The sequence below is a fragment of the Nanorana parkeri genome, unplaced genomic scaffold (genome assembly GCF_000935625.1).
Source record: "Nanorana parkeri isolate BGI_ZX_2015 unplaced genomic scaffold, ASM93562v1 scaffold292, whole genome shotgun sequence".
NCBI classification, from domain to species: domain Eukaryota; kingdom Metazoa; phylum Chordata; class Amphibia; order Anura; family Dicroglossidae; genus Nanorana; species Nanorana parkeri.
Window position 1 is genome coordinate 637433 of NW_017306560.1, and position 21703 is coordinate 659135.

Consider the following 21703-nt stretch of genomic DNA (forward strand, 5'->3'; position numbering starts at 1 on the left):
CATTGAAGATTTGGATTTCAGGAGAACCGACAACATGCCAAGGGAAGGGATATGATGCTCAACATATCTTGCACAATGATTTGCTTAGGTATGAAAATCAGATTACAGTTTTCAGTTGCTCATTAAGTAATCCAGAAAATCCTCAGGAGTTCAAATATGATTTGTGACAGAGTCTATGTGTCAGGTGCTCTCTCCCAAAACATCACAAAAAATACTTTGGTGATATCACATTCTAAGCACCTCCAATATTCTGCAAGCTTATGCATGCTAGAGGTGGTGCACCACCAAAATGGGAACAGCACTGTCCTTGAAATATTCTGCATGGTGCAAGTGAGTGCAGTGTATAGACTGTATGAAAAGCTCATAGGAAATAGTGATACAATTCAGTTCTGTGGTCACTAACGAGTTATGCACACTAATGAACTTAGAGGCAGTTAGAGTCATTTAAATTACATTTTGCCCTTATGGCCATACTGAAATACTAACACAGCAACATAATTGGTTACAGCATACTAAAATACTCACATGGCATGGTGTGCTTTCACCTGAGTTCTGCAGTTTCGTCCCCAGTAGCAATTTGGACGTGATGTTACTGCCACTGCAAAGAAAAAAAAGCCAATTACATTCAAAGAAAAAAACCTCAGTTACGCAAATGTGACAATTGTGACCATGAAAGAACAAATGTCAGGTATCATTCACACTCACTGCCACTTTATTAGGTACACCTGTTCGACTACTCATTAACACAAATATCTAATCAGCCAATCACATGGCAGCAACGCACTGCATTTAGGCATCTAGACATGGTCAGACGATCTGCTGAAGTTCAAACTGAACAGCAGAATGGGGAAGAAAAGGGACTTTGAACATGGCATGATTGTTGGTGCCATACGGGCTGGTCTGAGTATTTTAGAAACTGCTGATCTACTGGGATTTTCATGCACAACCATCTCTCGGGTTTACAGAGAATGGTCAGAAAAAAAGAGAAAAATATCCAGAGAGTGTCAGTTCTCTAGGTGAAAATGCCTTGCTGAAGCAATGGTCAGAGAATGGCCAGACTGATTCACGTTGATACAAAAGCAACAGCAACTCAAATAACCACTTGTTACAACCAAGGTATGAAAAATAGGATCTCCGAATGCACAACACATCGAACCTTGAAGCAGATGGACTACAGCAGCAGAAGACCACACCGGGTGCCACTTCTATGAGCTAAGAACAGGAAACTGAGGCTACAATTTGCAAGAGCTCATCAAAATTGTACAATAGAAGATTGGAAAAACGTTGCCTGGTCTGATGAGTCTTGATTTCTGCTGCTACATTCAAATGATCGGGTCAGAATTTGGCATAAACAGCATGAAAGCATGGAGCCATCCCTGGATTGTATCAACAGTTCAGGCTGGTAGTGGCGTAATGGTCTGGGTGATATTTTCTTGGCACACTTTCAGTCCATCCCAAAAGGGATACTAAAACCTGGTACTAGCAAGGTGTACCTAATAAAGTGGCCATCGAGTGTATATTCCTCAACATTATACCTCTCATGCAAGTGTATATACATTTCTGCCAGGGATTAGTGCAGTTCATACGTCAGCGTGTGTGCTGAAGGGACTTCTTTGTTGCGCTCCAAAAATCCTACATGCAGCAGTTCAGTATGTTTGTTTTTTTAACAACTGTGCTGGACTCCTGGTGCCAAAATAAAGTATTCCCCACACGCCTTGATCTAGAACTGTAACCGAAACCTTATGCTGCCCTAAAACATTAAACTCCTAAATGTAACCCTTAAAATGATCACTTCAACTCCTAATAATGTAACTTAACCCCTAACCTAACTTTAAAAATCAATGCTTAGACAAGAAGGTTAATCGCCGATAACCCCAAAACTGGTTTCTTACCCTTTAAAGTCGGGTTTTAAGATTAGTTCTAAGACCAACTCCATCTTTCTTACCACGTTTCATTTTACACCTATATTCAAGGTGTAACATGGTCACAACCCCAGCCCCACATCCCCCAAAGGGGGCCCCCTCACAAACCAGAATCCCAGGGTTCTTTTTTGGGATTCTGTAAATTTTTTAAATTGGCCGCACCTACACAGCCGTGTCATTCATTCACAAATCCTTTGACAGGATCTGTGATTGGAAGTCCTGTTCACCACCGTAGAAAAGGGATTCGCAGTTGTCAATGGGGTAAATGTAAGGTGACTTCGCTACAAATGAGGAAACACTCGGAGATAACGAGAGACGCAGATCGTGCCACTGACATCAGGCGTGGATACCTAAATGATCAATACTGAGGCTTCCCATGAGGGATTGCTGGGTGTGGTTGTGCGTGGAGGGGCAAGGTTTACCTAGGAGTCTTTGGTCTATTTTGTTATCCCAAGATTGCAACAATACGCAACCCAGATTGGGGAGGCTGTGCTAATTGTGCCTGGATGCCCGCCCATCCATTTTGATGCATTGATCCCCTGCCTACGCGTTGAGATAGTTATGCTAACCATTGAGACATGATTGTATGCCCATATATGCTTCAAGTTCTGAAGAAGTGGCGGTGACTGCGAAACACGTAGAGAAAGTTATATGCACGCCTTTGTTTAAAATCTGTTCAACATCTACTATAATGTATTCAAAATAAAATTTGCATGATCTTTATACTGATATAAGGGTATAATATATAATATACTGAGGGGATGTATTTTTGTGAGGCATAGGTGTATATATCTGGAGCATACTAAATACTTTGATGATTTTAATAATTGTCCCAGTGATTTTATGAGATAATAAAATGTCTTTTAATATAAATTTAAGTGGTCAGGTTGGTGCTAAAAAGTCCCTTCACTTGTACTCCATTGACACTTCCTCCTGTCCCTGGAACTGAAAGACTGTACCTCAGCACAGACAGGGGCTGGGAGGTAGAGTCTGCAGGAGCCAGGGCATCGCACCCGCCAACCACTGATTGCAGATGCAATGCTTTGCAGGCTACAATGCAAAAAAAAAAAAAATCAATAAATGCACATTTTTTCCTTAATAATATGTGCACATAATTATTACTATGTTTTGCCTTAATATATTAAATTGTACTGGTTCGTGTGTAACCAATGTAGTTTACTTTTTAACTATTCAGTGAAATTCTCTAAACTGAATAAATTGATACTTTTCTTGCATAGCCCCTTTCACATATAGGCAGAGTCTTCTCGCTCCTCTTGGGCACTGCTGCCAATGTCAATGTCCCTCTGAAAATGTTAGTTGCCTGGCTATTATGATGACCTTGAATACTTTCTGAGCCACTGACCTTGAAAAAATGAAGTGTGCAGATCAGTGAAGTCAAAAGTCCTTTTTTGCATACTTGTTTGGGTTAGTGAATGAAAGCTGTGAAAGCTAGACAGCATTACAGCCAGGCAACCAGCATTTGCAAAATAAATAAATAAAAGAAGTCAGCAAAGGCAGTGTATGTTAATCTCAGGAATGGGTATATTTTAAAGGAAACCTATATTGAAAAAAATAGGAGGCATTGATCACTAATCTTAAAGGCGCATGCAGATCTATCACCTGTATTTCTATATCTAGAGATTTCCTATATAGCAGTAGTATATAATATCACTGCGGCACAGCTACCTGGAAGCTCAGCGGGTGGTATGTTTTGCCTGTACTGGTAGGTTAAATCTCTAAAGTTACGTAGTCCACAGAAGTAGCAGAGAACAGTAGATCCATTAATCCGGTAATCTGTGTGTACAAGCATTTAAAAGAAGAGCAGAAACATGTTATGTTAGTTGTTAAACGAGTCAAGTCAAACTGTGTCAATATAAAAAGGGCAAAACTATAGTAGATGCTGATCACCACACAAATGTTGATCATACATTAGCCACATTTTCAATCAATACAACACAAATTTGAGTATTACTTACAAAACATTTGCAGAATACAAGTGACAAACCTTTCCATTTCAGAAACATATTCAGGAAAATTGCTGCTCAAGCATTTATTTGCAACATTAACTATTGGGTGGGCCATTGTAGTGATCCCTGGAATGCATAAATATGTAGCAGGGTCACACAAAAAAACAAAACAGAATCTTCCTTTAATCTCAGAGGATAGTTGGTTATATCGGAACGCAATGACTGTTTGGAGAACAGGCCAAGACTAGATCTCTCAGGGCTCTGTACAATATCTGCTGGTGTATGTCCCCCTTAATTTGAGTGCAGAATCAGATTTTAGAGCTAGATTTGAGCTGTCCCCTGAATATTAGTTGCTTTTTTGTTCTCCCTTAGATTAGCAGTTTACAAGTTTAAATTAGCAAATGTATCATTTATGAAGCCTTCAGAGCTATAATTTCCATCCTTACTTAACAGGAGGTGGATTTGTAGGTCTCCAATTGGGATCAAATGTAGAGATGCCTGAACAGAGCAGATATTGAGGCTCCTGTATACTCAGACTGCAAACAGAAGCTGACAGGGGCTCTAAAGCTTTCCTAATTGAACTAAAAGGAACAAAAACATTTTTGACTGGAGCTGGGCTTTAACCCTTAAAGCCTAATTCAACCCTAAAATGAATATTTAAGTTATGCATTCATTTAATAATAAACTTTTACATTATGCTACAGGTTCATTTAGTAGCAAATACCTGGTAATTCTGCTAGTTCCCCTCTTTACTGTTGTAAAATGACCTCACTAGACTCAGAAGCAGATGAAAGCTGCCATGGTCAGTGGTGAGCAGGGGCGGACTGGGCCAGGGGGCAGGGTGGCAATTGCCCCCCGGCCTCTCTGATGCCACCGCGAACAGTCCCTTGACCCCGGCCGCTGCATCCGACGCGGCTCTGTGATCTGTGCAGCTGCTGCTCCTCAAGGAGGTGCTCGGGAGGCCCCAGCAGGGGGCCCTCTAACATGCCGCGTCTACCTGGTATAGCCAGCCCGGATCAGGCAGACGCGGCCCTGTAATCAGGCGCTGTAGAGGGCAGCCGGCTGGGGCCCTCGGAGTACCCCCTTGAGGACCGAGCGGCCGCCGATCACAGAGCCGCATCGGATGCGGGCCGGCCGGGGAGCCCCCCACTGACCACCAGGCCAAGGTAAGGTGACAACATTTTTAAAACAAAACCCGGAGACATTTTATCCCCGGGAACATAAAACAAACTTTAAAGTCGATTCTAATCGATGATTGAAAAAGTTGTCAACAAGCCCTGTCCACGGCTTCACACACGCTGCGTGCCGCCCCTCCTCCCCGCTTGCCACTGCCAGACCTGCCCACCCACATCCCCATGCCGCACCTCCTCCCCGCCTCACGCTTGCTGCTGCCAGACCCGCCTGCATCCACACGCCACCCCTCCTCCCCGCCTCACGCTTGCTGCTGCCAGACCCGCCTGCATCCACACGCCACCCCTCCTCCCCGCCTCACGCTTGCTGCTGCCAGACCCGCCTGCATCCACACGCCACCCCTCCTCCCCGCCTCACGCTTGCTGCTGCCAGACCCGCCTGCATCCACACGCCACCCCTCCTCCCCGCCTCACGCTTGCTGCTGCCAGACCCGCCTGCATCCACACGCCACCCCTCCTCCCCGCCTCACGCTTGCTGCTGCCAGACCCGCCTGCATCCACACGCCACCCCTCCTCCCCGCCTCACGCTTGCTGCTGCCAGACCCGCCTGCATCCACACGCCACCCCTCCTCCCCGCCTCACGCTTGCTGCTGCCAGACCCGCCTGCATCCACACGCCACACCTCCTCCCCGCCTTACGCGCACCGCCCACATCCACGATCGGCACAGGGACGCGGGGAGAAGTAAGGAGGAGCAGGCATGAGGGGATGACAGCCGCCGTCAGACAGGCGCTGATCTCAGAAGCAAGTTGCTGGAAGACTGCTCAGGTAAGCCTGACGGTATAGCTGACGGTATAGAGGACTACAAATCCCAGCAATACATTATGCACTAGGTTTACTAGTGTGAATGTGGCATTAAAGACAATGTATACATACATTTTATGTATTTATGTTTTTGAAGTTGTGATACACCGTGTCTGAAAAAGTAGCCATTTGTCCACCAGGAAACGCATTGCCATTAACCATTTTTACTTGCAACAAAGCTGATGCTTTATGACACTTTCATGACACGGAGTCTGTGCTTAAACAATTGTTTAGAATCTGTTCCGTTCAGGCGTCCCTGCATTATATCCCTGCTGGAAACCTAGAACTTCACTTCCAGTAACCTGCCAGCCCTGGACCTCTTCTAAGGACACCTGGGTCCTGGACCTCCACAATCATCGAGTGTAAACCAAATAGCGAACCAAAAAGGTCTGTGTGAAGACGCATATAATATTGACAACTACCATCTTAGGTTGCAGTCACTCAAACCAGTTCTGGCAACATCTACAAAACTAAAACAAGACCTCACTACTCCCCAATTTCTCTTTTCTGCAAAACCTAATTAACTACTTGAATACTACACCATAGGGGCTCTCCCATCCTCTCCCTCTTTGTGGAAGAACATGCAGAATTATGACTTGGCAAGCCTTTGACATGGAATAGGCATCCAGTGATCAATATGAATTTATTAGCGCAGCAAGGATGATGATAACAGCTGCAGTGGCTACGTACATCCTTAAAAACAAGTCAGGAGAGACAGACCCCGTTTCTGCTCTGACAGTTTTTTTTATTTTAATAAAAATAATTTCTAACAGTTCATACAGATATATTAAAATAGTGTTTAAAAAGGTCAAACCGAGTCTTATAAAACATGCTCAAGTTGATACTAAAAACAATAAGCAACTCATAACTGACAAGCCCAAGCTTACACCCAAATATCTCTTGTATGGTATGTAGCAGTTTTGAAGCCTCTGGAAATGGATATTAAAGCAGTAGCCCCATCTTGTGGCCATGTGTTTCAGTTGTACATAGAGTAAACAGTTAGATTCCTATTTAGTAGACTTACCAGGAAGCATGAATACTCCTCTCTGAACTGCACTTAGACTTTCATGTAACAAGTCTTTCCACGTTAAACCCCTGGATGCCAGGTAATTCTGTAAAAGAATACAAAAAAGTGAAAATGGAATAATGTTTTGAACTATTATACCTTAATAATGATAACGGTACAAACTTTAATAGGAAAAGGTTACACGGATAATGGAGGATACAACTTAATGACAAACAGAAAAGGCCTATAAAAGTGCAGGTGAAACACAGATCTACATGTCCAAAAATACAACCATAAGGCGATGATATGGTGTTCACTGAGCTGTAGACTTTGCTATGTGTACTTTCAGGCTATGTTATGGCTATGTTCAGATGGTTCAGTGAGCGCCTTCTACATGATCTGAGATCAAAGCTTCCCCTTATTAGGAGAAAGCATAACACTCACTTCAGTCAAATACAAAGAATCATACTCATTGCAATGCATTCAATAGGCTTCCTGGATGCTCTATACAAGTTCACATGAAGCAGCGTTAAACAGACCGGCTTCTTACAGTACAAAACAGTCCATACAGTATATGTGATCTGTTTTATCCACAAAAACATTGGTCATTCACACACCCCTGCTGGCACTGAATGATTGGGATGGCTGCCTCACTCCAAATGTTAAGAGTGGCAGAACTATGCAATGCAACAGAGCTGTTACACAGGGAATGGTGGAAAAACAAATAATTGTAAACAGTTTCACTTGCAGTATTTCAATCTACTTAATAAGTTCTACATTACTGAATTTTAATGAATGCATCACTGGGCTAAAGTTTGGTTATTATACATGCTTCAAGGTATGTTTAAAACAAGATCAGTGTCACAATTGGTTTTTGTAGTACCTTCAATCCTAACACAAAGTAATTGATAAACCATTTAATATTAAAAAAACACGGCAGTACTTGGTGAGATGCAGCAGATTTGTAAAACTGCTCAACATTGAAAAGCCCTATAAACATCAATACATTGGAATTTTACGTGAAATAAACCTTAGAACAGGCAAAGAAAAAATATTCCTATTTACATAAGTATTAACACCTAAGATTTAATAAAACCTGAATCACATACAAACATATATAAAAAGCTAAAAAAAAGGGAACACTTTGTTGTCAACTTACTTTTAGAATATCAGATTCATAATTGTTGTTGTTTAAAACAGAGTCTAAACATTTTTCTCCAAGATTTAACTCTGTGGGATAAAAGCAAAACAATCAGTGTACTTTAACATACAATTCACGTGACATGGTAACTGTAAGTCTCATCCATAGTAAAAGACAGAGAAGTCAGCAGACAGCTATCACTGCTATGCAAACAGAAGCATTACCGTATATACTCGAGTATAAGCCGTCCCGAATATAAGCCGAGGTACCTAATTTTACCAAAAAAAAACTGGGAAAAAGTATTGACCCGAATATAAGCCGAGGGTGGGAAATGAGGCAGCTACTGGTAGATAGATACCAATAAAATTACATTAATATTTATTTAAAAGAAAAATAACCTAGCTCTGTAAGTGGAAAAGGGGGTACAGGGCTACATATCATGTACTACGGATCATTTAACCCATTCATATTAGCAGAGGATAATTGTAAATCTATTGTTCAGTGCACTCTATATGTAGTATATAGTACATGTACATATAGAGTGCCTGCAACAATACATTTACAATGATCCTCTGCTAACATGAATGGGTTAAATGATCACACTTTTCACGAAAAAAAAATGGGCTGAAAATCGGCTTATACTCGAGTATATACGGTAATCTTCATGTCTGAAAATGTGTTAAGTCTCCATGAGCAGAAAAAGGCTGTTTGTGCTCGTTATGTGTTATTATCATACATGAATACATGACCAAACTAAAACGTTATTCAAACCACAAACTATATAGCTAGTGTTAAAATGCAGTTGTACATTGGTACCATATAGGTGTAAAACCTAGATCTGGCCAAAACATGTTCTCTTCCTTTGAAATAGAGTGAAAAGGTTTAGTTTGCAGTTTGGATATACAGCAGTGATTTGTCTTTCGTGATTAGAGAAGTGTGGTATGAGCAGCTAACACAGACACCAAAACAGACACATGTGATAACCCATCCACCCCCCTGCTAAACATAGGGCTTTCTATTGCTGTCTGTGCCCTCAATTCCTGTCCTGTTGATCACACAGGAAATGACAAGAAATCTCTTCAACAGAGTAAAAAAAATTAACTATAAAAACCCCAAAATAGTTTTTGCATGACCAATTTTTTTTTTTCTTATTTAACTGTCATTTTAATGAATGAAGACAAATAGGTAGGATAGAACATAACATTTGCAGTGCATGTTGTAATCAAAAACATTGAAAAGATTATTATACCCTGAAAGACACAGAGCAAAAAGGATCCGTTTTGCTAAGAAAATTGCAAAGATACTTTCATAAAGGCTTTTAATGTTTAGCTGTGTGTGATCTGGAATAGATTATGATACTGCAATGGGAACAAGCAGAGTATGCCTGCCGAGAATAGGAAATTAGAGAAGATGATGAAGAAAAAGATGGAAAAGAAAGAGGAAAAAAGGGGGTAGGTGCACGGCACAGAATCGCCACTGTACATCTTCACTAAGTAAAGAAGACTGTTGTATCGTTTCGTTGGGCTTTAAATTTGCACCATTAGGGTCTGCATAGTAATACTATACCATTTTAAAAAGTCTGTTATATTACTACTACTGTATTTTAAGCAGTTCTACTAAAAGAAGAAGTGTTAATGGATTTCCTCACTCCTACAATAAATCAAACTGAAGGATGCAAATTCTACTACACTTATGTAATCTCAAAGAAAATCAGTCACTAATAAGCATCTGTATAACTCCTGATTTCTACCATTGAACTGTTGTAATAGTCCAGCATTACATCACAGTCAATACTTGATTTTGTATTTTTTTAACTTGTATTTTCCCCTAGTCAAAGCAGAAGCAACAGGCAGGGCCCAGGCTACATGGCCGTCAGGCAGGGCCCAGGCTACATGGCCGTCAGGCAGGGCCCAGGTTATATGGCCGTCAGGCAGGGCCCAGGTTATATGGCCGTCAGGCATATAATACCTTTACTTTCAGTAAAAATCATGAAAATAAAAAAATAATAATAGCAAGAAAAGGAAATCAAAAGGTAAAATTGTTGTGGCCCTTCACATGGAAAAATGCCCAGTCATTGAAGAAATGTCCCCTTACAGTAACGGTAATGGAGTGCACTTAACATTGGTGGTCAGTTGAGAAATCCCCTTTATATTGGTGGTCAGTAGAATAGGTGCACCCTTAACCTCCCTGGCAGTCTGATTAATTCATTTATTTTTCCTTTCTTTTATTCTATTTTTTACGTTCTTTTTACTTTTACAATTCCCGCCGGTTCCGCCCCCCCTGCGACGCGGACGCTCGCAAGGGACAGAAGACGGATAAGGGACTATGGTAAGTAATGCTACGCTGTAATCCTGTGTGGCTCGGGGTTACCTCTTATGGTACTGAAAATTAACTCCAAGCCACACTCGGGATTACCGCCAAGGAGGTTAAGGTGATCAGTAGGAGAGGTGTCCCCTTTCAGTCATCAGTGGGATAGGTCCCCCTAATATTAGTGGTCAGTGGTGGGTATGCCCTGTACATTTCCCATTGCTCAAGTAAACCCTAACAATATCTGGAAAAACCCTGGTTGCTTTAAACCCTTTAGGTTGTGAACCAAAATATATATTAGACAAAATAATTCTCTAGTACTCAAAAGTGAAAAGCTACAAGAGATTTCATATGTTTTTGGTCTGTAGCAGGAAATGAAGTCAGTATGGGTTTTGTGCATTTTAAACAACACACGAGTCATCATACATAATAGAATTCATCCTCCTCAATCCACATTTAGAAAAATAACTCCTCACATGAGGGAAGCGAATATGTATTCTGTAGTGTAAAGGTATGGCAAGGCCTTGCAGGACCAGAAGTGGAGGACATTATCCCCAGTGAGGACACACACAGCAATAAGAACCCTTCTCCACAAAAAAACAAACAAAAAAAGGTTAACAAGATGTGATTTACTTAAGTGAAGAAAAACAAGTGTTCACTTCACATATACACTAACAAACTGGAGTAGTCAAGCTTGTCCTATGCATTATATGATGGGAGTGGGCAGAAATATATTTGTAGTGGAACCCCAGGTCGATAGTTAAATGCACAATTCAAATAAATATGTTTACTAATTTTACACACCCAAAGAAAATTCTAGTAGCCATTCTTGTGATAAACAGAACTCTGCTAGTCAGAAAATCACTTATATTCTTGGTTATTGCATTACTGCATTCTAGCTCAGTTTTACAGTTTTCAGGGTTAGCTCCCTGCTTATTGGACAAAAGCAATTATGATTTATTACAATGAGTAGGGTGGAGGCAGAAAGGTGACCTAGAAGGCCACAGTACTGAACCAGGAAAATAAGTGTCACCTGCCTGGCCTTCCAGTGTGGCAACAGTAAGTAAATCACAAGGCTGGCAAAACAATTACAAATCCTAAGCAGGTAAAGCAGTAAACATATGTATTTAGCCATTTCCTGGTGTTTCCATTCTAGTTACCTACAATTGATGTTAACAATCAATAAATAAATAAAAACACAAGGAAAAGCAGCTTACCACAAAATGGAGCCAGACAACCAAAGCAGCCAATTCTGGTACATCCCCAGTACATGTGACAGAAAGACTGCAAACATACAGTACCTGTGAAAGCAAAACAGTAAGATAGAGATGGAAATCAGGCTGCATGTGACGGGCCTATGGTATGGTATAGCAAATACACTATATTGCCAAAAGTAATGGGACGCCTGCCTTTACACGCACATGAACTTTAATGGCCTCCCAGTCTTAGTCCGTAGGGTTCAATATTGAGTTGGCCCACCCTTTGCAGCTAGAACAGCTTCAACTCTTCTGGGAAGGCGTCCACAAGGTTTAGGAGTGTGTCTATGGGAATGTTTGACCATTCTTTCAGAAGTGCATTTGTGAGGTCAGGTACTGATGTTGGACGAGAAGGCCTGGCTCGCAGTCTCTGCTCTAATTCATCCCAAAGGTGTTCTATCGGGTTGTGCAGGCCCAGTCAAGTTCCTCCACCCCAAACTCTCTCATCCATGTCTTTATGGACCTTGCTTTGTGCACTGGTGTGCAGTCATGTTGGAACAGGAAGGGGCCATCCCCAAACTGTTCCCACAAAGTTGGGAGCATGAAATTGTCCAAAATGTCTTGGTATGCTGATGCCTTAAGAGTTCCCTTCACTGAAACTAAGGGGCCGAGCCCAACCCCTGAAAAACAACCCCACACCATAATCCACCCTCCAGTAAACTTTACACTTGGCACAATGCAGTCAGGCAAGTACCGTTCTCCTGGCAACCGCCAAACCCATCGGATTGCCAGACAGAGAAGTGTGATTTGTCACTCCAGAGAACACGTCTCCACTTCTCTAGAGACCAGTGGCGGCGTGCTTTGCACCACTGCATCTGATGCTTTGTATTGCACTCGGTGATATAAGGCTTGGATGCAGCTGCTCGGCCATGGAAAACAATTCCATGAAGCTCTCTACGCACTGTTGTTGTGCCAATCTGAAGGCCACACGAAGATTGGAGGTCTGTAGCTATTGACTCTGCAGACAGTTGGCGACTTCTGTGCACTGTGCGCTTCAGCATGCGCTGACCCCGCTCTGTCATTTTACGTGGCCTACCACTTCGTGGCTGAGTTGCTGTTGTTCCCAGTTGCTTCCACTTTGTTATAATACCACCAACAGTTGACCGTGGGATATTTAGTAGCAAGGAAATTTCACGGATGGACTTATTGGACAGGTGGCAACCTATCACGGTACCACGCTTGAGTTCACTGAGCTCCTGAGAGCGACCCATTTGTTCACAAATGTTTGTAGAAGCGTCTGCATGCCTAGGTGCTTGATTTTATACACCTGTGGCCATGGAGGCGACTGGAACACCTGAATTCAATGATTTGGAGAGGTGTCCCAATACTTTTGGCAATATAGTGTATATTGGTGCATTTTGGTGTCAAGACGATTCAAGGTATACTATAGCAACAGTAGCAGCCAAAAAAAGACTAATGTAGACACTCCTGCCCAATATATAAGAAACATAGACACTAATAATATAATTCATTTCAGAGGTTAAAGCTTACATTGCTGAGGAGGCACATGAGGGCTCTGTTCCCGCTCACTCCTCCGATCTGGCATTGGCTGGAAACAGCATGTACAGATCACATGACTTCCTTGTGAAGAGCATACATATTCCTGTGTCACTAAAAAAATTAAATAAAAAACACATAATATAGGTGGTAGACAACATTTCCAAAACAGCTTTCACAAACTAAAATCACAATCGGACATGGCACAGCATACGGGTCTAGCCAACCACTAATGTCAAAGCCTCTTTCGGTAGCCAAAAGAGAAGAATCTGTACCATGACCCACAGGTTAATATTTGTGTACAATGGTGATTTCATATGTGACAGTGGCTCAAGGAGAATGCCGAGGAGTGAGGTCCATAGACAACTGTATACTCAGGCCTCATGTGACAGCACATACAGCATATTAAAAAGGCAACCAACCAAGTTATATATTGCTATCTTTTTATTTGTTGCCACAACCATGGCAGTGTCACGTCAACTTCTAAGCTCATAGAACCCCGCTGTGTAATATATTCCTTCTGATACGGGGGTGGGGGGTTTAGTAAACAAAGGCTTCTTTTTAGTGGTATTACTTTTTTCTGGCCTGAATGGGATATGAAATAACTTTTTTTTCTTTGAAGTTTGACGTGTTTTGATTTTTAAAGCATTCCTGTTGCTAGGGAAAAAAATTAAGCCTGAAGCAGCCTGAAAAAAAAAGTTGAATTTCCGGATCTAATCAGATCTAGAACGATTAACGATCTTTATCATGCTAAATTAGTACCTTCCCCTGAGGCCGCCCTGTTATCCATCCTTCCTGGAAATAGATAACACCAACAAAAGTACACTCAATATTTCTTCTCTCTGCAGCACGACAATTAATCCGACTTTATTAAAAGGCTGCAGAGACCCCTCTCTTGCATTGGATTAGTATTGTCAAGGACATGCGTATGGAAGAACTTGTGGCCAAAAATACGGGATCTTATGATCGCTTCTATTCTATTTGGGCGTTATGGATGCAATATTCTTTCTTTGCCTCCCTATCGCATATCTGATGCAGTGCCCGATGCATGTTACTAACTCACCTTTGATAACCCCTCATGATTTTCATACCCCGATTCTACTCTTTTACCATCAGAACTGCTGTAATCTTCATCCACTTTATTCTTATCTTTCTCTAACATTTTTCTTTGGTTTAGATCTCGTCTTTCTATCTCTTCCTTCTTCAAATGGCATTTTCTTTGTCCGTATACCTACTTCTACCAGGCGTTAACCAATATATCTGTATATTGGATTGAGTGACTTCCTCTTTTGTTTTTATTCTTTGTGTTGCCTACTTATGCCTCTCCACATTTTATTGCCATGTTGGCCTGCTTACGGTACCCTTTACTCTATTCTTAATCTACTTCAATAAATCTTGATGCAACCATTATACATTAAAAAAAAAGGCAAATACTTTCCTTTTCAATGGGTATTAAATAAAATGCTCCTTTTCTTTAAGAGATATCGCTGTTATCTGACAATGTCTTTCCACCTGAGGTGCACTGTGGTTTCCCTTTCGGGCAGCTATATCACTATAGGACTCAGTAGTGTTGTAGTGGCTGCCAGGAGGAAGCACAGGTTCCTTTTTCTCTAGCGAGATTTTCTTATAATTCCTATCTCTGTGATTCTACCTTACAGATAGAACAAACTATATTTTACATTATGGTACATTATATGTAGGGATGCACCGATACCAAGTGCTGTACTCGGTACAAGTACAGATACTTTTCAAGCTCCAAGACTTGACTAGAGAAAAATGTAAAAATTATGAGGCAGCTGTCATTTGTAAGGCGGACACGGAGCTCCTGGGATTTGTACTCTGTTTTAATGTATGATTTTGTTTTTATAAATAAAAGGGATGCACCGATACTTGCCCAAGTACTTACAAGTACAAGTACTGATACTTGCCCAAGTACTTACAAGTACTGATACATTTTTGTTTCTTGTCATGTGACAGTTTTTCTAAACCAATACAGACTAATGATTTCAGGACAGTGATGGAGCGCCAGAGCCAGGTCCCAGCTGCAACCCTGGTAGTTCATGAAAATGCCAAGTATTGGCACTGGTATCTGAAAAGTATCAGTGCATCCCTAATTATATGGAACAATTATCACTGTGGAAAGCTAAACGATGGTCACTAAAGAAAGATCTGCTGTCAAAGGCTCTGTTATGTATACCTCGAACTCCACTATCAAAGACAGAAAATGACAAAGTTGCCAAATCAACAGGGGTATAGCTGAAATGTAAATGTTTCTCGTGGATGTAAACAGCTGTGAGGGGTGAACTGGTAAAACACTTACCTGCAGGAAGAGTAGCAGAGGTAGATGGAGCATCCCCTGCAGACCGCGATGCATCAGTCTCAAGAGGTGGAGGATAAGGTGGGGGCTGCACATTAGGTCTACCATATCCTGGGCATTGGCGGCAGACCGTGTAGGGCTGGCTATAGGGTAAAGATGTAAAAAAAAAAAAAGGCAAATTATTTGAACAGCACCATATCAGATAAGATAACTACATGTGGATACAAACTGTGTTCTAAACATCAAGAGGAACTAAAAAGAAATGTCAACTGCTTTGGAAAATCTAGCAATTCTTTTTTAAATAAATTAGCAAATTACTTTAAATTTCTGGATCATTTAACAAATGTGTTTCCAAAAACAGAAGTCAAATATGTAGTTATTAAAAGAAACAATATAAAAGGCAGCATGATATCTAATTTTAGCAAAATCATCTATCACAAACCTGATGTCTGAGGATTCGCTGTCGACATCCGATAGCTCAAGTAGGTCTTCAGAACTTCCCTCTTCATCAGAGAATGATCGGCGCACTTTGGGCTGCAACATGTCTTGAGTGATCTTATTGCGGGCATCCATGCTGCGTCTATCTTCCTCACTGCGGCACTTTTCTGTATTTTGCAGCAAAAAAAAGAAAGAAATGAGAAAAAAAAAAAAGGGATTCTAAGCCGCTTTCAGATGTATAATGAACGTGTTCCATTTATAGACAATGGTACTTTCTTTATTTCTCCTATTCCATCATGCACTTCCAGTAAAATGGACTATAAAAAGGCACAGATATATTCATGCATTTTGTATGCAGACTCACATACATTTACACTTATACATGTGTGTTCCAGTGCACTTGGTGATGTATGTGCATAGGTGTGATTGGGCCCTAACAGGTTCCCCTTTTAACCCCAAGGATGTGTCCCCTACATTTCATAGCAATAAAAGGGTTAAAACAAGCTCACAACAGCAGTTCACTTCTACACATAGTGGCAGTCAATTAATCTTAATTGTTGAACGCTAGACAAAGCAAAGGGAACAGCCCCAGCGAGCAGCTCTATATCTCTGCATGTGCTGAACAAGTTCATGAGTAGCATGCAGTGAGCAAATGGTAGTAAAAGAAGATACCCTTCCTGGGAAAACATCCCAAATGAGGCAACAGGCCATCAACAAGAAAAGAAAACTACATAAGACATCTGCTTCCCCTAAAGAATTGCTGGAGAAAAGGATATTACAGTCCAAAGCCAGTCAATATTCTGCTAAAGGAATGTACAAAAGCAGTCCCATGAAAGAGGGGTGGGCGAAATTTAAGGCAACCTCAAGAATCATGAATCATGGAACCGTTTGGAGCACATTGCATCAAACGCTAGCATATGCCTTAACAGTCTTGTGGTAAAACTTTAACAGGAAAAGAGGAGAGCAGGAGCGTGACTGTCTGGTCCCGGGTGTGTGGATGGGGAATGATGAGCCCCAAAAGAAGTGTCCCATCACCACACCAAAAGAAGTGTCCCATCACCACACCGATCACACGTAAGTGCTCAACATCCCCTCTTCACCACCCCACATATACACATCCTCATTCACTCATCATTCCCCATCCACACACCAGGCACCAGACAGTCGCGCTCCTGACCTCTTCTATTTCCTGTTCTGTCCTACAGTTGGACACCCCGGTCCAACCTATATAGGAGCAGCACACGGGCCGCCATCAACTACACCACCCTGGGACTGCGCTAATCAATCAGTCCCCTTTGAACTTTCTTGTGGTAAAACTTGCACTTCTGAGTTGAGGACTAAGTAGCTGCCTTGCAGCCAAAAAGCCCAAGATGTGCACAATGTCCTGATAAAATGGCAGAGGCTCCCACTCCTTAAGAGAATCGGCCTGTCTCAGTCTGAAAGTCAAACAACAGAGCCAAGGAAAGATATCCTACCTCCTCAGGGCACTAATCTAATCTGAGTTTGTTTAGTATACAGCTACAGGTTCACAAAACTTGCCTGGATGCTGAAGTAGGTAGGCTTCCACCAGGTTGTTGAGGATGTGGTTTTTACAAATACGTTCCACAGGACATCGGCAGGTAGGACAGAGGGAGGAGCGTTCCATCCAGCCAGAATAGCAAGCAGCACAGAATGTGTGCATACATGGCTGCAAACTGAAAGAAAAGAAACAGCAATTCAGACAAAATGAAAGTCCATCTAAAGCCTCTAGGTTTATTCCTTTAAAGTGTTCAGAGAGTTCCTGCAGATAGAGCAGAACACTGTCAATCTGAAGGGCTATGGTCAGAGCTAGGCATGGCTATTCACTAAATAGAACTATAACATCTAAGCAGCTACAATAGCAGCAAGGGTGACAATGCTGCAGTGATTTCACTGCAGAAAGAAGAGTGTTCTCATCCTATCAAAGAAAGTGTCAATCCAATAGTTCTACTGGCAGGATCAACAAGTATTTAGAAAACATTCCAAGGGGTACAGTATTTAAAAAAACAGAGAGCCCAGTCTTACTGGTATGGGCAGTCTACACTGCATTTGTCATTGTAACTTAATTCAACTGGTTTAAACCACAGCAAATCTAAATATTTCTGACCAACTAAAAAAGATCAATGACAAAGAAACATTCACATCATTCAATGTTGTTGATGGTTTCCTGTAATAGTCCCCATCAATTAAAAAATATGCGTCACTCTCTCTCCTTTCATGTAGCAATTGGCAGAAGGGCAAAGAGGAAGTGCAGTACTGACTACAAATATTTCTCTTTTTGTCTATTACAATTAAAACCCTTTATACATCTTGCTGATTCTCTTATTACCTGACACAGTCATGTAGCAGCTCTTGACAAATGATGCAGGTCAGGGTCTCTTCCATCTTGTCTGGTTTCATGCTAGATGGTTTAGCATCCTCTGATGTGCCTTTTACATTACTAGACAGGGGAGGGGCATGACTGCTTGCACATTCCATTTCTTAAATAAATAAGAAAATATATATAAGCACTCTCTACCCATAAAGTGAAATTCCAGTTTTGAAGAGAATAAAAGTAAATTTCATGTAAACTATATACATTTTTTGTAAACTTTAAGACCGATCTTAACCTGCTTTGTAGATAATGCATTGCAGTGTGTTTGCTTACATCTTTCAAAATAAGTATTATCTGCGAGGTTCTGCCTTTACTATAAATTACATGATCAGGCTCAGAGTTGTGATAAAACGGTAGAACTGTAGAGCCATCCCTATAAGATACCCATACACTGCACGATACTCGTACGATTTTCGGCTGGTTTTTAACATGATCGAGAGATCACTGCCGAACGGGCCGGTGTGCACATGCGCACACTGCCCGTTCAGCATTGCAGTCATCGGGAGCCCGCCCGTCGGGGGGTGTGTGCTTGCGATGATCGCAGGTACGATCTGCCTGTCCAAGATGGGCAGAGCGTACGTTTTTGTAAGTACTTTACAACCCTCGCAAGACAAAAGTCTTGCGAGGGTTGTAAAGTGTATGGGCACCTTTAGACATGCACCTACCTACAGTAAACCTAAGTACTTTGCTAGGGTGGTGCATTTCTCACAACTCGCTGGCTGCAACTTGACATCGAGCTATGTAAAGATTTCTGGGAGAGGCAATATACTGATAACAGAAGCATAATGACAAGGATGTTGAAAATCCTGCCTACAAATGGAATACTGTAACCATGGTTACAATGAAGAAAAATTTAATTTTATTTTTACAAAATTCATGGCTGGCAGGAGTTTAAAATGGCAAGGCAGATTTTCAGAGTATAACATTACAAAATAGCTAAAGCAGTTATTTAATTTTGCAAAAAAATTTTTTAACCACTTCCAGGCCGCAATATGTCTATAGACAGCGGCCCGTTAAAGTGGTTAAAACAAGAACACGGTTGCTGCAGCAGCCGTGTTCTTGGTACCGCATTTAACAGCAGGTGATTGCCGTTAATGTACAAGCGATCCAGCGTCTGTACAGCCGCCGGATTGTTTGTACCCTCCCACCACCACCGTTGGTTTCCTTGGGCACCGCTGTCCCCGTACGGGGCCCGGCGGGTCTCACCGCAATGCTCGGAGAGAGATTCAGCAGCTTCCAGCCGCTCATCTCTCCTCTGATCACTGGACCCGGAAGTGATGTGTATTACATCACTTCCAGTGTCACTCTTACAGTCTCTGGCTCTTAGAGCCAGGAGAAGAAGCTGGGGAAGCAGATCTCTGATTCCTCAGCTTCTTTGGGGTCCCTAGGTGACATTAGGGGTCTAAAAGACCCCTGATGTCTCCATAAAGAGGACCTGTCACACCCTATCTGCTATTACATGGGGTGCTTGTGATAGCAATAGGGTTAGTGTAAAAAACAAAAAAGTGTTTCAAAAATGTAAACAAAATGAAGTCACATAAGAAAAATTTTAGAAAATGTTATTAAAGGAGAACTATGGGGTCAGTGTTTTTCCCCATAGTTCTCCTTAGGGTAACGGGAGGACACAAACTAGCGTCCTCCCGTTACCCTAAGCTCAGTATACCGTGAGCTACGGAGCGGATCCCGACGTAGATGACGGGATCCGCCCAGCTGCGTGAGTGACAGCTGGCTCTGCCTACCTAGAGGCAGAGCCAGCTGTACCCGCCCCCTCCCTTTCCGCCAGTCAGCGCTGGCAGATCGGAGCGGGGAGAGGGGAATCCAGCCCCTCCCCCTGTCATGGCAGAGAGCCGTGACAGGATCGAGAGGTGAGGGAACCCGGTATGTGTTCCCTCACCTCCCGATCTACTGAGCCGACCTGTGACAGTCTCATTGTCACAGGTCGGCTTAGAACTATGAAGTGAGTGGAAATCACTCATCTCATAGTTCTCCTTTAAGTGACCCGCCCCCCACGTGCACGCACATACACACGCAAACACGCTTTGGTGCGTCTACGTGCGAAAACGACAATTGCGCTACACATTTTAGATATCGCCGCAAAAGTCGGAGTGAGAGCAGTAATTCTAGGGCCATCATTCACTGATAACACTAAACTAAAAAGGTAAAAGCGTTTAAAGTGTTCCCTATGGGAAATTTGAGGTATTGACCTTTTTTGCGGCTTCACGTGCGGATGCAATTTTAAGGTTTGACATGTTTGGTATCTATTTACCTGGCGTGAACCAGTCTTTTATATTTTACCAAAAAATTGGGTATTATGTTTCTGTGCACTAAATTTTAATTTAGTTTATTTTTTCCTAAAAATACTGGTTTGATAAACACTTGCGCAAAAACCGTGCGACATAAAAAATTGCAACTAGCATTTTTTTTTATTCTACAGGGCCTCTGCTTTCAGAACATATATCATTGTTCGGGGGTCTAAAGCTGTTTTCTAGCAACAAATGTATATTTTATCATGTGTGCGCAAATAGTAAGAAAATGCTCCGGACTGCAAGTGGTAAAAGAACTGGATTTCTCCTTTTAGAACAAACAGCTCATCTTCAGCAGACCTTCATCCAAAAACATTTGGTGCCAACATCAGTTTAGGCAGGATATTCATTTTAAAGAAATCAGAGCTGAAAAAAATATGAAAACCTATACAGCATTCTAGCAATATTGAACATCATAAAATATTATTGGATGTGCTGGGTGAACTTTTCTGAGCACTCATTTTTCTGCAGAAGCATGTATGTAGTAGCAACTAACCCTCAGACAGCCACATGTTCCTATGAAAAGTACTGTGTCAGCATTTCAAACACTACACCCTGTGCTGATAATAACCATCATGGCTGGATTTTTGATAGTATGGATGTTAGAGTGGGACAGGGTCTAGTTTGATGGCATTGATTTCAGAAAGCGGTAGAAGCTTTTCACGCAGTGAATGTACACCAAGCTTAGTAAATAAAGTGAAGCTGTGTCAACCAATTGTGTGCTAACAAAAATCCTACTTTTTTTTTTTTAAATATATATTCTTTGCACATAGTTCGTTATTCAAAGTACATAGAGGTTCATCTCATGCACCAGCATTCACATTGCAAAGTGAATAGCCCCTACTCCTTTAGTAAATCAACTTCAGTGTGTATACTAGCAGGACAGTTGTAGAACACACTGCAAAGAGGGAACAAAACTCGAGACATAACACTTAGTTTTCCTCATGGTAAGAAAGGCAATGCAGTCACTTATGGGATAACATCATCTGCCTGCACAACCACTACTATTACCACTCACAAAAGACCAACTTACAGAACTTTTCAGTCATATTTTACAAACACCGTCATAGATGCGAGTAAAATGTTAACCTCGAAATGCATTTTATTTTTAACCACTTTGAATATTTTCCATGTGTGGTCCCTGAGGAAGCCAGTAATACAGTGT

General features: G+C 41.7%; 1 protein-coding gene across 3 annotated transcripts in view; it reads right to left on the bottom strand.

The window, feature by feature from the left end:
- CHFR (checkpoint with forkhead and ring finger domains) overlaps window positions 1-21703 on the bottom strand; it is a 43552-nt gene that overhangs the window by 2207 nt on the left and 19642 nt on the right. For 2 of the 3 annotated variants that reach the window (XM_018557622.1, XM_018557624.1), the window contains exons 8-17: window positions 18191-18341; window positions 17383-17537; window positions 15848-16010; window positions 15409-15548; window positions 13083-13202; window positions 11553-11636; window positions 8047-8117; window positions 6906-6993; window positions 3609-3716; window positions 526-598 (exon numbers count right to left, since the gene is read on the bottom strand). In XM_018557622.1, the coding sequence (XP_018413124.1) occupies window positions 526-598; window positions 3609-3716; window positions 6906-6993; window positions 8047-8117; window positions 11553-11636; window positions 13083-13202; window positions 15409-15548; window positions 15848-16010; window positions 17383-17537; window positions 18191-18341 (1153 nt within the window). Of the gene's footprint in view, window positions 1-525; window positions 599-3608; window positions 3717-6905; window positions 6994-8046; window positions 8118-11552; window positions 11637-13082; window positions 13203-15408; window positions 15549-15847; window positions 16011-17382; window positions 17538-18190; window positions 18345-21703 lie in introns of all 3 variants that reach the window. The other variant, XM_018557623.1, reaches the window with a different exon arrangement.